Genomic DNA, 15,728 nt, shown 5'->3' with positions numbered 1-15,728 from the left:
AATGCGGTTTGCACGGTTTGTACAAATTGAGTGGTTTGCATTTGATCGCTCCCCTATATACAAATCTATATGTACATATATATATATATATATATATATATATATGTATATGTATATGTACATATAGATTTGGGATCATGTGAGATCAAGGGTTTTTCGTGAGACCCGTAAGACCAATTATCAACCATTGGATTAGATCTACAATCTGACAATTTGAACATTCATAAATGTCACGAAACTTCTCAATAATCACAAAATTGTCACCGTGCAATTTAGACCATTAAATCATTAACTTATAAAGTTGATCAATGAACATAAATTGGTCTTATGGGTCTTACGAAAAACACTTGGTCTTACGTGAACCCAACCCTATATATATATATATATATATATGTATGTATGTATGTATGTATGTATGTATGTATGTATGTATGTATGTATGTATGTATGTATGTATGTATGTATGTATGTATGTGTGTGTGTATGACATTTGTTTTGAAACCATAAAATTGATATAATATTGAGAATTGGTACATCAAGTGTTATATCATATGATTTTTTTCATTTATGACTTAGATTATGTGTACTGATCAACATATATTTGTTTCACAATGTAAACATTTTTATATGTTTGTGAAACAAAAAGTACAACTAAAAAGTTTCATATCTTGTGAACCGAATACATATGAAACAAATGTATGTTAATCAATTCAAATTCTAGCCTTAGATGGAGAACTGTCAGGTCCGCAAGACTGGAATTCTGGAAAGAAGGAATGTCTGGCTCTTCCTATTCTAGTGCAAGTTCTTGCTCGATATAAATCGTTGCACCTTGACAAGGATGTTGCCCCTCGTTCCACCTGTAAAGAGAGTAGAAGTTAGGCCTTTGTATGACAGATTCATTGATAGTAGGATCAATGATGTTTAGTTTCATTCATGATCAATATGGCCCACGTTTGAAAAATATGATGACAGGCCTTCACTGCAAAAGATCACAGAATTGGTTGATTCGTAATTTGCTTGATTGGAGGAATCTGGAGCCACAAGGATCTTCCAACAGGTTCAAAAGTCTTTTTATTCCAGGCAGCCAGCCCAATTCTACGGAATTCAAAATAATGTGAAAAAAATACCTTATGCTAATAGTTATCACAGTATATGGGATGCTCATATGATCATATATATATATATATATATATATATATATATATATGGTGGGGTGTGTGTGTGGACAGATTCAAGTGGGAACCTAATTTGAGAACAAGATGATCGTCCATAACGCGAGACGTGACATTTCATCATAAATATGGACGTGGTTATTTATCATGAATGTTGAAACATATCCGTTATGATTTTATGATTCATAACAAATAGCACGTCCATATTCATCATGAATATGTTATTCATGATAAAAATTCATCCTAAATAGGAACATGTGACACGTTTAGGGTAATTCTTGGGTTCTCAAAGACAAACATATTCTTAAACAAACTTTCATATATATATATATATATATATATATATATATATATATATTTATTTATAATACCCTAATTGACTAAATATGATCACTAGTATTGATAATAATACGAAGGGCTTCAAGATACTACCACTAGCCATCAGAACGGATGAAGAACAATATTTTAGACGTAAGGATGTGAATCAAAATATTGACTTTCAACATTCTAATATATAAATCATTCTTGAACAACATTAAGTAATGATATGTATGACCTTCACATTCACTAAATAATCTATGAATAAATACATATCACTTTTTTTTAAATCACGATTGTAAAGCAAATGCTCAAAACTGTTTATTTTAAAGTGTCACACAGTATCATTTAGTTATGTATTCGTCTTAATGTAAATGCTCAGTATATTGTAGTATTTCAATAAAAGAGAAGTAATGGAGTGTTGATCATAGATGATAAACCAATGACAACGACAGGGGAAAACAAAAAAAGGTACACAAAATACATGCGTTATGTAGTTGAACGATCATAGTGGCTGAGGAGTGGAAGTCTCAAAAATAACACACTAAACATGTTTTTCTTGATTTGTATTTGCTACTAAAAAATAGTTTAATATGATCTAACAAACACATCACCGTTACTCAAATGACAAAGATTAATCGATTCAGGCTGATCGATACATTATATGACCATCATAATATTTGAACATATCCCTTTGTCCTAAATGACCAGATTTAAGCACTGTGCATGGTTTGTGTTATTCTCGTCGCCTCAATTATTTGCTTTCTTGGTCTCGAAAGTGATTTAAGTAAATAACTGATTTTGATATCATCTCTCGTCTGTTTGAGCAACACGCATTTCTTCGATCACAATCTTCTCTTAGATAGAACAAACATCATCTCATGATATTATCACACACTTAATGACTATCTTGTCACCTCGGTTACCAGGTGATGTTGGCTAAGTAACTATTAACTGGCTGATAAGTTAGTTATTAACTGAAAAATTGCTTGATAACAAAACCTTCTTATATATTCATCTGTCTTTGTTTTATTTTTATCATCATGACCGAAAGTTTAACATATACATGCATGTAAAACAAATGTTATTCAAACTTTTTTTTAAGTATATAATATTTATATATGGCAAATAGAACAAATAAACTCACACACCCTCTTCACATTTGGTGAGGTTTGAATTTCTCGCCTCCTAAAAGATCAAAACTCACATACCGCTACACCAAAGGCCCTTATTGTTCAAACTTATTATTATTGAGAAATACTTATGGTACTCATATGAAATCATCATGATGGATCTCTCTAGTACACAAGTTCACCAACTTGTACCCACATATATAGAGGATTCTATATAAACCATATGAGTTTTTGTATGTAAGGGGCCGTTTACCAAATGTTTATCCAGATAAGCGACTACCATGTCACAATATCTCTTTGGATGAATATATTAAGAACCAATAATCTTATCCGGTAAGAGCAAGACAATGACCAAGAGTCTTACCCGATAAGTAAGTGTAACGGCTCTTACCACGGTAAACGCTTATCGGGTAAATTGTTGCATGCAATGTCGTTTTGGTGGACTAAAATCTTATCCGGTAAATAAATAACAGTGTTAATTTTATCAGTAAACATTTACTGAGTAAGTATCCGGTAAACAGCCCCTTAGTCTCAATTTAATTACTTTAATTCAGTCCCAAAATAATGTTCCATTTCTCTTAAAATTAGTGTCTGCATTTTTATTTTAGTTTGTTCCAAAATACGTGTCCACCTTTAGAAAGTAAGTGTCTATTTTCTTATTCTAACCTTAATTATGAGATGGAGAAAATATACCCATCTATCGTTAAAGAGTAAAAGTGTCATTTTTAGTTAATTAAAAAGTGTAACGGTTACGCATTCTTAAAATTGTGTGTCATTTTTATTGTGGACATTAATTTTGGAGTAGTAATGTTTTAACAATATAAACAACATAAAATGGATAGACAATGTATAATTAATCATAACTTATGGGTGTTTGGGATTGCTTATTTGAAACAACTTATGCTTTTCTACACAAAGACTTATCAACCTATTATAAGTCAGAAGGGTTTAACTTCTTCAAAAACCCCTTATTACCGGTTTGGCATCGGCATAAGTTGTTTATCTAAACACTCAAAATTGTTTATTACTGATGTCACACTGAAATAAGTCAATAAGTTATTTTTATAAGCAATCTCATACACCCCATAATGTTTACAATCATCTAATGATCGGATTTTAAACGTATCACTAACAAAATAGTTGTTTGAGTCGGTAGTTTATACATACAAATCATAACCCTCTCAAAATCATACAAATCTATACAAAGGTCAAAAGTGTCTCGAGGTCTAGGATTCAAATAGAATTGAGTTTTATTCTTTATAAATAATTTATAAAAACAAATTATAAATAACTATAAAAATAATTAAATTATATTTTTTATTTATTCATTATTAGAAAATAAATATTTTTAACATATTTTAAAACATTACATACAAATCTTATGAAATCCCTTGAAATGCCAACTACCCAATAAGATATCAAATCACACCAAACATTATATCAAACATGGGATCGGAATGGAATTCAATTCCAAATCCAATCCATTCCACCCCATTAGTGATGGCCAAAAAAGGGTCTCAGGCCAGTCCCAAGATTTCTCATAACCGGTCATAACCGGTCCCGATCGAAAAAGTTGAGCCCAGCCGAGCTTTATTGTAACCGATTATGGGTCGCCGATAACGGTCATTAAAAAATAAATTTTTTATTTTATTTTTTTAATGATATATATTTTAATACATTATAAGATTTGTAATTGAGTCACTCAAATACACTTTAAAAATGCGTTTTATTATAATTAAAATTACATTGTCTTACAAAATATAACAAGAAACCGATAATTGTGAACGTTTTTTTACGTTTTTTGCGAATCGAGAACTTGGTATGTAAATCCCTCAACCAAGACACTTATATATAGTGTTTAAAAAGCAAAAAATACAAAAAAAAAAGTCCAAAAACGGCTAGTTTTTTGAAAAATAACGGCTACATTTGTCATTTGTCTGCTTGGCTAGTTAAGCATGGGCTAATTCATAGATCTATTCAAGATAATTACGTATTTACAAAATCTTCCCAGATTATTATTTTTTTTCTTACGACACGAGAATTAAATCCGGATTCTAGGTATTCTCTACCTACCCACCTGTGTCGGTTTCGGTAGAGGAGGTAGGATGGGCAGTTGGTCAGATCTAGTATGGATCGTACATGGATAAATAAGATACCCAATTTGGTATCTGTGTAACAATTTCCATGAGATTCATAGTTGCATTACTTATAGCTTCCTTGTTCGTAGACAAAGCGGATTCGGAATTGTCTTTCATTTTTTAAAATTGGGCCAGGCCGGTCCAGGTCCTGCAAAACACCCCAGATCCATAACTGGTCCCAGATTTCGGTCTTATAAAATGTCCTTGGCCAGTCCCGGTCCTCCGGCAGTCCTGGGCCGGACTGGGCCGGTTCGGCCATCACTACATCCTATCAAAGGACCTCAATCCTAATATGCCTTGGGGCCAACAGGTCTTAACCCTAACCACTTTCAGACAGTCAAACCTAACCATGCTCAGAACCAGTTCTTGATGAATCAGACTTTCTTAAATTATTCAGCATTTCTAACGAACACCAACACTGCTGATACTAGTACCATTTCTTTCTCCAATAATTGTAGACCATAACCGATCCTCAGGAGTTATAAACAACATAAAATATAAGCAATCCAACAATCAAATCCACATTCGACAAAAATCGACCAACCCTTCACGGTTAGGTTGTGTTCAGCTTTCACATTCTCATTACATAAACTCATAAGAATGGTTCGATATAAAGTGTATTTATTGTTCGCCCAGAATACTAGATTTACAGACAGGTTCCTCATTTGTCTACTTCACCATATCGTTAGGATCCACCTACTCGTAGATGGTCTCGTATGCTTAACAACCACCAGAAACTAATACCCTCTATTTAGCAGAAGACAACTAAACAATAATATTGCAAAACAAAAACCAAATCTCCTCTTTCTTCTGTTATTATTGATTACTCAATACTCCCACATTTCCACCCTATTTAGATTGATAGTTGCCTCCCTTCTCATCCTCCTGCTACTGCATAAAACATCAAGTCAGTAACCAACAAAAGTTAAGGCCATATGTTACCATCTTCAGGAAAAGTTGTAATTGGCTAATTGCTTGCTACAAAAATAATAGCATGATAAACCGACTACAATATCATCTTCCTAAACAAAATTGGTAAGATTTAGATATCAGTTCACGAGACAAAGTGAAAGCCTAATTAGAAAAAAGTATGTACCAAACTCACCTCCAAACAGATTAGAAATCTGTGTCTCCTCCAAAGCCGCCAAACCTACCACCGCCAGACCCACTTGATCGCTGACTGCCAAATCCACTTGAACGATCTGAACCAAATCCGCTTGAACGGTCTGAACCAAATCCACTTGAACGGCCTCCACCAAAACCACTTGAACGGTCTGAACCGAATTCCCCAAATCCACTTCTACGACCAGCACTAGGGCGACTTGAGTCCTCACCAAAACCACTAGCACGTCCAGAGCTAGGTCCTCTAAACCCACCACCTGATCCTCCATAACTAGATCTACCAAAACCACCACCACGAGAAGATGAAGCCCCATATGAACCAAAACCACCTGTTCGATTACCACCAAAGCCGCCAGATCCACCAAATCCTGAATCACCAAATCTACCTCCAGAAGAACCAAAACCACCACCAATTTCAATTCTGGATCCAGCATCAACAGCGATTGGAGGAAGCTTAATAAATCAAAAAAGAAAACCCGTCAGCAAATAGAAACTAAAATGCGGAAAAGGAACATCCATTTTGGTACTAGCATAAAAATGATCTCAGCTATTAAGATAGAAGCATTACAGAATAGTTTTGACATTTTCTAGTACAACAATGCATATGATCCAGATTGTCAATATGTTCTCATGGAAGGACCAACGGTCTCCACTTCAGGGGTCAAGATTTGCTTCATTGGATTTGAAACCAAACTTCAATTGAACTTCACAAAAAGCCAAAGCATTTAGGACTCTTTGGCGTAAGTTCCTTGCATTTATTTAAAGCGCATACATCAAATCATTGAAAAAAGCCAATCACATCTGGCACAAAAAAAACTTCACAACTTCTTAACTTTGACAGTGCATGTTTTCTCTTTACTTCGGTAGAAAAAGCCCAAAACTTTAGTTACATCCATCAATAACATAACTACTTGATTGTTCATCAAAAGATAAAAATGTGAATACAGAGGTCAAATCGATAACATTCATTTTCATCAGCTTTAACACATCTAAGTGATTAGGTAAGCAGATATGTATGTCCTTCCTGACAAGTGAATCAACTGCATATTAGACATATAAGCCATAAAATGTTTGGCATATTACCTCAGAGAATTTGCATCCTACTTCCCTCTCATATCCCTTCACATCTCTCCACTGCTGAGAGGAATGCATTAGTATCGCCCTTCCTTTCTTGCCGGCACGACCAGTGCGGCCGGAGCGGTGAACAAATATTTCAGAGGAGTTAGGAAGCTCATAATGTATCACCTGACCATCAAAAGGGAACTTCTAATCAGAGAGTGAAATGTTAGATAAAGCACCATTTGGGAAGAGAGGATGGCTTCTAAATGAGCACTTGCATAGCCATTATATTATAAATGAAAACTAAAGGGAGGTGTTTAAGAGTACAACGTTGGAATTTATCAAACAATTATAGTAGAAGCATCGACTTAAGCAGCCTCTTTGTTGACATGTGTTACATTGAGCAACCTTCTATTTCTAGATCCCGTGGCAATCCAAATACAAATATACAAGAAGGGTCAAATGCTTTTTGGAGTGCTTTACAGAATTAGACCTCAACAAGCGGAACCAAAGTCAGAACCATGAAATTTGATTTTTAATGTAACCAATTCCACATACAAGCTTATCAGTTGGAAATAACATAACAGCGTATACGAGGCAAAAGAGAATTCACCAGATCAACATTAGGAACGTCAAGGCCACGAGCAGCAACATCAGTGGCTACTAAAACATTGAATCGGCCATCTCTAAAGCCTGAAAGAGTTCTCTCCCTTTGATTTTGTGAAATGTCTCCATGCAAAGCTTCACATCTGAAGCTATTCTGCAAACCATATGCTAACCGGTCAGCATCTCGCTTTGTTTGGGTGAAAACTATACATTTGCCACCATTTGCATGCTCCTGAAAGAAAAAGAACACACCATCAATTGGAGAATATGTAAAACAGTAAATTCAATGACTGAAAGATCAGCAAATTAAGTAAGACAACAGTGTTGATGCATACGGATATTAGTGGTCCAATAATTGATGGTCTGTCACGCATTTCTGATGAAATAGAAAACAGTGTAATTCCATCCGGCAATTTTTGGTCTGAATCCCCCACCTAGAACCAAATTTTTGCATCAGTATGTACTTATCATAACAAGTGGTTGTAGATACATGCAACCAATCACATTCCACAAAGTTAACTATCATAATAAAAGGATGTGATCCAGAATCTACTCACAAGATCAATAGTTAATGGTTTCTTTAGGTACTTGGTGGTAAGTTTTACAATCCAACTCGGCATGGTTGCTGAAAACATCATGGTTTGACGTTCTCGTGGCAAATATTCCAAGATTGTTTCAACATCATCCGCAAAACCAACATTGAGCATCTGATCAGCTTCATCTAGAACAGCAAACTTAACTTCTGATAGATTCAAAGCACCTCTTTTAAGCAGATCAATAACACGTCCAGGGGTGCCTACAATCACATCAACACCACGATCAAGGGTGCTCATCTGGCGCTGAATCGGTGAGCCCCCATAGACACAGAGAGTATCTAGATTGGGAGCAGACTCGTAGAATTCCTTTTCAACTTGCCGAGCAAGCTCTCTAGTAGGAGCCAAAACAATGGCCAATGGATTTCTTCCTCGTCTGTTATATTTGACCAAATATGTAAATTAATAAATTGCGTTCTTAAACAAATCAAACATGTAAACCAACTTAAGAACCAAATAAGAAACGAAAGACAAAGTCCCGCACCCATTCTTCTCATTGTATTGAATAATTTTATCCATGATAGGGATCCCAAAAGCAAGAGTCTTCCCTGTTCCAGTCCTAGCACGGCCAATCATGTCACGCCCCTGCATGGCTGGCTCCAGCACGGCTTTCTGAGCAACAGCATATTAGTGTCATTACAGTGGAAGAACAATATCACAATTGATAACCATTCGTTCTTCATTTCAAACATTTATATTAACAAACGCCTATTCGCTCTAAATGTTCTCCCCCTCTAACACCCAAATTCTATTTATTGTGCTAGATGGTTTGTAATTTCATTTTTCAAATGTCTATAATCCATATCAATCTAAACTGAATGACGTAAAGTGTAGCTTTATTTTGGGAAGCAATATGCATATAAGTACACACTAACCCCCATAAGTAATCACAAACAAAACGAAATTGCCAATTTCAAGCAAACACTAAAAACAAGAACACAAATGAACAAGAAACTACGAATTGAATGTTCAGTTACCTGAATAGGAAAGAGCTTGGTTATACCCTTTTTTGCTAGAGCAGTAACAATCTCTTGAGAAATCCCAAGCTTAGAGATCTCAAGACCATCAGAAGACGCAGCCCTGTCCCCCTCGTATGAAGGATCGGCGGCAACCGCATATCCCGCAGACTGTGTTGACACATCGGAAGCCCTGATACTCACCCATCGAGACCCATGAAAACTCCTCCTCAAACCAGCACTTGAATGGAACGTTTGAGATTGATTAGGTAATTGTTGGTGATTTGCAGGGGATGATGGTGTGGATGAAGGGACAAGAAGATGTTTGAGTGAGTTGTAGGTAGTAAGAGAAACAAGAGAAGTGAGTCTCTTGGAAGAAGTCCTGAAGAGCAGACTGTTCATTTCTGATATCTGCTTTGAGATCGTCACTCACTCCTGTGTGTTTGCAGAGGAAGAAGGTCGAGTGTAAAACCCTAATTTTGGGTTTACGAAATGAAAGAACGAAATAGAAAAAGGTAAGAGGCGTAATCAAAAGACGCCGCAAGGGCGGTGGCCACCCATTATAGTTTGTTCGTATTTACATTTTTGCCCTCGTGCTAAAGAGTGGTGTGATTAATCTAATTACATTTTTGCCCTTGGCCACGCATTAAGTTACCCACAAAAGCTTTTACACAATTTGCTTCTAATCTCGGTAAAGCTGTTGAGAGTCGATTGGCAAGAGGTCAATGCCTACGTGAATTGCTTAAACAATCCGTAACCGCAGCTAGGAATGTTTATGGGTTGGGTTGATCGGGTTGAAGACATTTGAACAACTCAACCCAATGCTTGCGGTTTGAAAAATCTTAACTCAACACAACCCAAATCAAAGTATAGCCCAACCCAACCCAAACCGTACGGGTTGGTCGGGCTAGTCGGGTTGGTCGAGTTGATATTTTAATACATTAAAATATTTTTCTAAACTTGAATATGTTATTTCCCTACTCATAATTTCTTTTTCATTATCAACCATTTAATACAACGTATCCATACTTCTTACGCATATCACATTCAGTTTTTTTCCTCAATTTACATTTATATGTTCACAGTTACCGAACATATATACGAATGAGTTATATAGAGAGAGATGAATAGATTGAAAATATGTGCATATGAAGAGCATACATGATAGGGTAATTGTCTAATGTATATATTAGTAGATATTCAACAATCATATTAAATCCAAGAAATAAAAGGATATCGGGTTCATCGAGTTGGGTTGGGTTCAAATAATAATAACTCAATACCTACAGTTTGAAAAATTTACAACTCGATCAGACATCGAGTTACTTCGGGTTGAGTTATTTCGCGTTGGATTGGGTTGGGTTGATCGGTTAATCAGGTTTTTGAGCACCCCTAACCGCAGCTATTGGGACTGCTGTGGGACCAAAAACCTTATTTTTTACTTTGAATTTTGTGTGAAATTACGTATTATTATGTTTTTATATATTTTTTGATTTTTATATTCATATTATCTTAAAATAATACATGAGACCTATAAAAGGAGATTTTTGTCCACAACTACGATTGTAGAGTTTCTGTTAGTTCTTAAATTGTTGATATGACCAAAAATATGCAAAAATGAGGTTCTTATAAGTCACTCCGTTGAAGATGCTTTATGGTTACCTGAGCCGGTGGCTTATTTTTCCTAAGCAAATAGGGAAGAAGATCGAAACACGCCACTAAAAGACTTCACTGAAACAAGGAAGTATTGATCCAGTTCAAAATTTTGTTTCGAAATTTCATAGTCGTAGTTCTCAATTTTGAATCAACCTTCGGATAAAAATCTCGAAAATCTCTATTTTTCCTTAAATTGTCATTCAAAGGTAAATGATTTAGTTTGCATTTTTATGTATTAAACAGTCTTCACCTTTGGAAAAAAAATTATTAACCTATATATCCAACCCGCTATGCGAGCCGACTAATCCCAGGGCGACCACCTGCTTTGCAGATAGCCCGGAGTCATCGCATTTGAACCCTGTGGCCACAAGGGGATTTTTATTCCTCATTGGATTTGAACATGGGGTCTTCATGTACTTTTGATCTTTGGAGCCAAGCTTAAACCAATCAGGCACCACCCTTGCGGTTCTTTACCTTTGAAATCATAATCTATTAAAATGTTTCGCAACACTTTTGAACTTCTCGGTTTGAGAAACATGTACTATTTAACTTGCTTCTTAGAATTCATCAAAGCCCGATTCACATCATGTGCTCGATAAAATGAACAGGGAAACTCTAATAGAAAAGTATAGTGGCCCACAATAGTGTATAACAACTTTTAACTAGACAAACGGTCATTGGATTTGAGATTAATTAGATTCTAAAGAAGGACACAAATAGATAACGTAAATAGTGTCTTGGTCTTACATGTTGAATTTAGTGATAACACCGATATGATCACAAAAAGTGGTAGAGCATGTTCTTCTGTAATTGTAACGTTGAACACTTGAAGTTCCACATATGAGATTGTAATCGGTGTTTGACCTCCTTTTGTTAAAAGACCATGTCTATGTGAACCTTCGTCTTTGTACTTATAGTTTAGTCTGGTTCAAATATAATGCCTTCGGTGAGTTGAATACAGGTTAAAGAGAAACTAGAAGGACGTCAAAGCGGTTCAGTGAGACGTCTAGCCAACAAGTAAACTTTACCTAGTTGACAAGATAGTCAAACACTTCTCAAGTTGGGGATGAAATCTCAAAACAATCCACCACACCTTGTACAAAATAAGGTAAGAATTGTCGATGACAAAGATCGAGGAATATGGGACTATGCTACCCTTGAGTTTGGTCAATCAAATTCGGGTATTATTAGACCCTATATGACCTATTTAACTTTCAGATAAAACTGTTAATGTTTCAAATGATCCAAGCAATTGGAATTTGGAGGATTACCTTCAAAGATCCACATTCCCATTTTAAACCATTTTTTAGAAATTACGGATGCCTTTAGAATTCAAGGAGCTCCAAATGAATCCTTATAGGTAACGGTTTTCACTTTCTCCTTAAAAGATAGAACTAAAGCTTGGCTACATTCTCAGTCACCCCGTTTTATAGCTACTTGGGCTGATCTTACTGAAAATTTTCTGAAAAAATTACTTTCCTCTAACGAGGAATGTAAAACTCAAAAATGAAATTTGGTTGTTTCAACAAGGGGGAAGATGAAGCAGTGTCCGATGCTTGGGAGAGAACCAGGAACTTCTTCGGAGGTGCCTACATCATGGGCTCCGCCATTGCATCCAATTGGAAATATTTTATAATGGATTTTCCAGCTATTCGAAAATTGTCGACACTACAAGTAGAGCTTTTATTGTCAAAACATACGATGAGGGGTATGATATTCTTGAGAAGATAGCCAACAACAATACTGAATGGTCGAACCCCTGTAAATTCCCTCCCAATAATGCTTCAGAAATTCATGATGTAGATACCATAACATCCTTAAACGGATAAATTGTTGCTTTAACAAACTTGGTAAAAATATAATTTGAACTTAGGAGAAAAGAACCAAATGCACTCCGTAATGACTAATTTGACAACGAATGAAATGTGTGCACTTGTAGTGAAAACCAGTTGTATAAGTATTGTCCCGATAATCTTGTCTTCGTTAATTATATAGGAAATCATTCTAGGAATAGTTCGTACTCCCAGACCTATAACCTAAATTGGCGAAACCACCCCAACTTCTCATGAGCAGGTAATCTAGGACTACAACCTCCTGGGATAAGTTATGGGCAGCGTCGACCTCAAATTTTTGTGTGATCAATTTTATCAAAGCAGTAACCATTCTTGTCAAGGTGGGCAGTCCCACCTCTCACGTGCCTAGGTGGCAAAACACGTTGGATAGTATCAAATCCATGCTCAAAGGTTTTGTAAACCAAACCAACGCGACAATGAGAGTTTTTGAGACTCAACTTGGTCAATTTGCAGCGAAACGTAAGGGACGACAACAAGGAACTTTACTAGGCGACATCGAAACCCCAAAGGGTATTCCAAAAGAGCATGTTAAAGTCATCACATTGAGAAGTGATACGAATTTAATTAACGAACACATTAAACGAGAAGATAGGGAAACAACACACTATTTTGACAACAACAAATATTTCTACATTGTTCCATTGCGCAATAGCAACAACAACAGCTTAAACTACCCCAATTGTAGTTGAAACTGCAACATCTGATGCACTTCCAGCTTCTGTTCCCTACAGTGGCAACACTATGGCCACAATCCGAGAAAAAAAACCCAACAACTCCTAAGGATAAATTTGTCACTCACACCACCTACAAATAGGGGGAAATTGTTGATCCAAACCCTCTCAATCATTTGATGATGACCCTTTACTTAGTGATTAAAATATTTAAGTGTTATTTGAGTAAACATCAACGACTAAGTCTATTCAATGTTCGTTGGGTTTTTATGTAATTAATTGCTTAGAATTTAAGTCCCCTCTAAGACAAACTCGCATAAAAGAAACTTCAGCAATGTCGAAGAAGTAACTGAAGATAAATATAGGCTAGACATGATCTGAAGTGGCATTCAATGATACTAAGCTATCTAAAGAAATGTTAACTTTACTCAAATTATCAGCAATATCTAAAGACGTCCTCAATGACCACTTCATTGCTAGATCAATATCTTGCTATCAAGTTGTTTGTCTTATCTTTTCTTGCACAAGTCAAAACCTTATGATTCATTCTAACAGAAGGTATAATATGGTTACTTTGTTGTTCCCTTCATGCTCACCAACTCTCTGAAGCACTGTTCATATGCAGCCAAAGTCCGTTTTGCCATAGACAAGATGTACATGTAAACCACTCCTTTCATGACATGTGGATTGTTCTGTTGAAGTGCATTAAATGCATAGGGTATAAATAGTTGAGAAGAATCTCTTTCTTACCACCATTCTTCTTACCTTGGTTATCTTTTTCTTACTTATCTCTCTATGTAATATGTGCAAGAACCTTTGTGACTTCTCTACTTTGATCTTTAGAGATTCTTTGTGTTCTGAGATTAAAAGTAAGATTGTTTAGATTAGAATTACTAATTTTTTTTCCTTCTGCAACAGTCTTGATTCTTTTTTATAATCAATAAACGAATTTAAAAATGAAAATAGTTTTATTTGTATTTAACCTCCTAAAAACTGTGTTGAGCCTTGTTTACCCTCTTGGGACCAACACTACTACATCAGGGGTGGATGTACTTGAAGATGGTTGGGGTCCTGGGCCCCCAACAAAAACCAAATAAGAAAGCCTAATTTTTTTTACTTGTATTTTTTAATTGAGTGTAATTGGCCCCCCAACATCATGAGGTAAGAGGCCCCTCTTCTCTTCACTTACCAGTTTGATATTCACCATTATTCAACGAACGACGGGAACGAAGTAACGAACGACGGTGACACTGCGAGACTTCAGTTCAGTTCAGGCCACTTCTTCTTCTTCATCGTTGTGAGCCTGCGACGCTGCCTAGTGCACCTACAGCCTACTTCTTCGCGACTTCGCCTCTCGCCAGTCGGCTCTCCGCTCTCGCCTCTCTCCAGTCGCCTCTTGGTCTTGGGTAGAGATTCTAATTTCCAAATCCAAATTACTTCTTTGATTTTGTAATTTGTTGTTTGCTAATTGCTTATTGGTGATTTGGTGGTAAATGCTTTAGGTTAGGTATTTTAGGTTAATTTTGTTGGCAATTTTGTAGGCAATGCAATGGCAAATTAAATGTAAATGTCAAATGATAGGTTAATTTTGTAGGCAAATCAAATGGAAATGTCAAATTTTAGGTTAATTTTGTAGGCAAATAAAAATGTTACTAAACCATTGATTTTTATCTTGTTATTGTTATTGTTATTGCTAGAAAAAAAATGAAAAGATTTTTTAAAAGAAAAACATCAACACCTGAATCGAGCTCTGCTCCTTCGATGCCTTGCGAAATTGATTTGAACAATCTTCCTTGGGATCAGGCCGATAGGAAAAAGATTTCCGAATATCATCCTAATCAAAGGGATGAAATAAGGAGAAAATACTTGCTTAGAGGACCTTGTCAACCACGGGGTCATGCATTTCCAAAAAAATTTGTCGGGAGTAAAAGAAGACGTTTTTGTCCGACTTGGTTTGATCAATGTGCTAATTGGTTGGAGTATAGTGTAAAAACGGATAGAGCTTTTTGTTTGTGTTGTTATTTGTTTAGAGATCATTACGTAGTACAATGTGGGAGTGATGCTTTTGTAACAGATGGTTTTAATAGTTGGAATAAAACGGAAAGACTTGGTCTTCATGTCGGCGACATCAATAGTTTTCACAATAGAGCACTTAAGAAAAGTGAGGATCTAATGAGCCAAGATCGATCTATTGTTGTTGCCTTTCATAAGCAAACTGAGAAGGAGAAGAATAAGCACCGAATATGATTAGATGCTTCAATTAAGGCCTATAGGTTCTTGTTGAAGAATGCATCGCCCTTTCGTGGTCACGATGAATCTGAAATGTCTATCTCTAAAGGCATGTTCTTGGAAACATTAGCCTTAATTGGTGATTGCAATGAGGATGTAGGTAAAGTTATATTAAAAAATGCTCCAAAGAATAATCAAATGGTGTCTCCAAGTATTCAAAAA

General features: G+C 35.8%; 1 protein-coding gene across 3 annotated transcripts; it reads right to left on the bottom strand.

The window, feature by feature from the left end:
• Window positions 1–5,288: 5,288 nt before the first annotated feature.
• On the bottom strand, window positions 5,289–9,571 carry LOC112523377 (DEAD-box ATP-dependent RNA helicase 53, mitochondrial-like). 3 transcript variants are annotated; one of them, XM_025132957.1, is made up of 8 exons: window positions 9,119–9,571; window positions 8,626–8,753; window positions 8,106–8,517; window positions 7,884–7,982; window positions 7,556–7,780; window positions 6,967–7,128; window positions 5,867–6,336; window positions 5,289–5,652 (listed from the first exon to the last, which is right to left on the bottom strand). In XM_025132957.1, exons 1-7 carry the CDS (start codon window positions 9,497–9,499, stop codon window positions 5,878–5,880), a joined length of 1,866 nt encoding a protein of 621 aa, XP_024988725.1. In that variant the 5' UTR covers window positions 9,500–9,571; the 3' UTR covers window positions 5,289–5,652; window positions 5,867–5,877. The 3 variants fall into 3 exon arrangements, with proteins under 3 accessions (XP_024988725.1, XP_024988726.1, XP_024988727.1); XM_025132958.1 differs by having other exon boundaries at window positions 5,289–5,649; XM_025132959.1 differs by having other exon boundaries at window positions 5,289–5,646.
• Between the last annotated feature and the right edge of the window lie 6,157 nt (window positions 9,572–15,728).

The sequence above is a fragment of the Cynara cardunculus genome (genome assembly GCF_001531365.2).
Source record: "Cynara cardunculus var. scolymus isolate 2C chromosome LG 12, CcrdV1, whole genome shotgun sequence".
NCBI classification, from domain to species: Eukaryota; Viridiplantae; Streptophyta; class Magnoliopsida; order Asterales; family Asteraceae; genus Cynara; species Cynara cardunculus.
Note: the sequence above shows the minus strand (reverse complement) of the source record. Positions and strands in the feature narration are given on the sequence as shown.

What these genes read in the sequence shown, in the direction of transcription:
- LOC112523377 (XM_025132957.1), bottom strand. Translation starts at nt 9,499, where the DNA reads ATGAACAGTCTGCTCTTCAGGACTTCTTCCAAGAGACTCACTTCTCTT. An exon ending in AACCATTAACTATTGATCTT is followed by an intron (nt 7,983 to 8,105) that starts GTGAGTAGATTC and finishes ATTTGGTTCTAG; the next exon opens with GTGGGGGATTCAGACCAAAA. An exon ending in ACGTTCCTAATGTTGATCTG is followed by an intron (nt 7,129 to 7,555) that starts GTGAATTCTCTT and finishes TTTGATGGTCAG; the next exon opens with GTGATACATTATGAGCTTCC.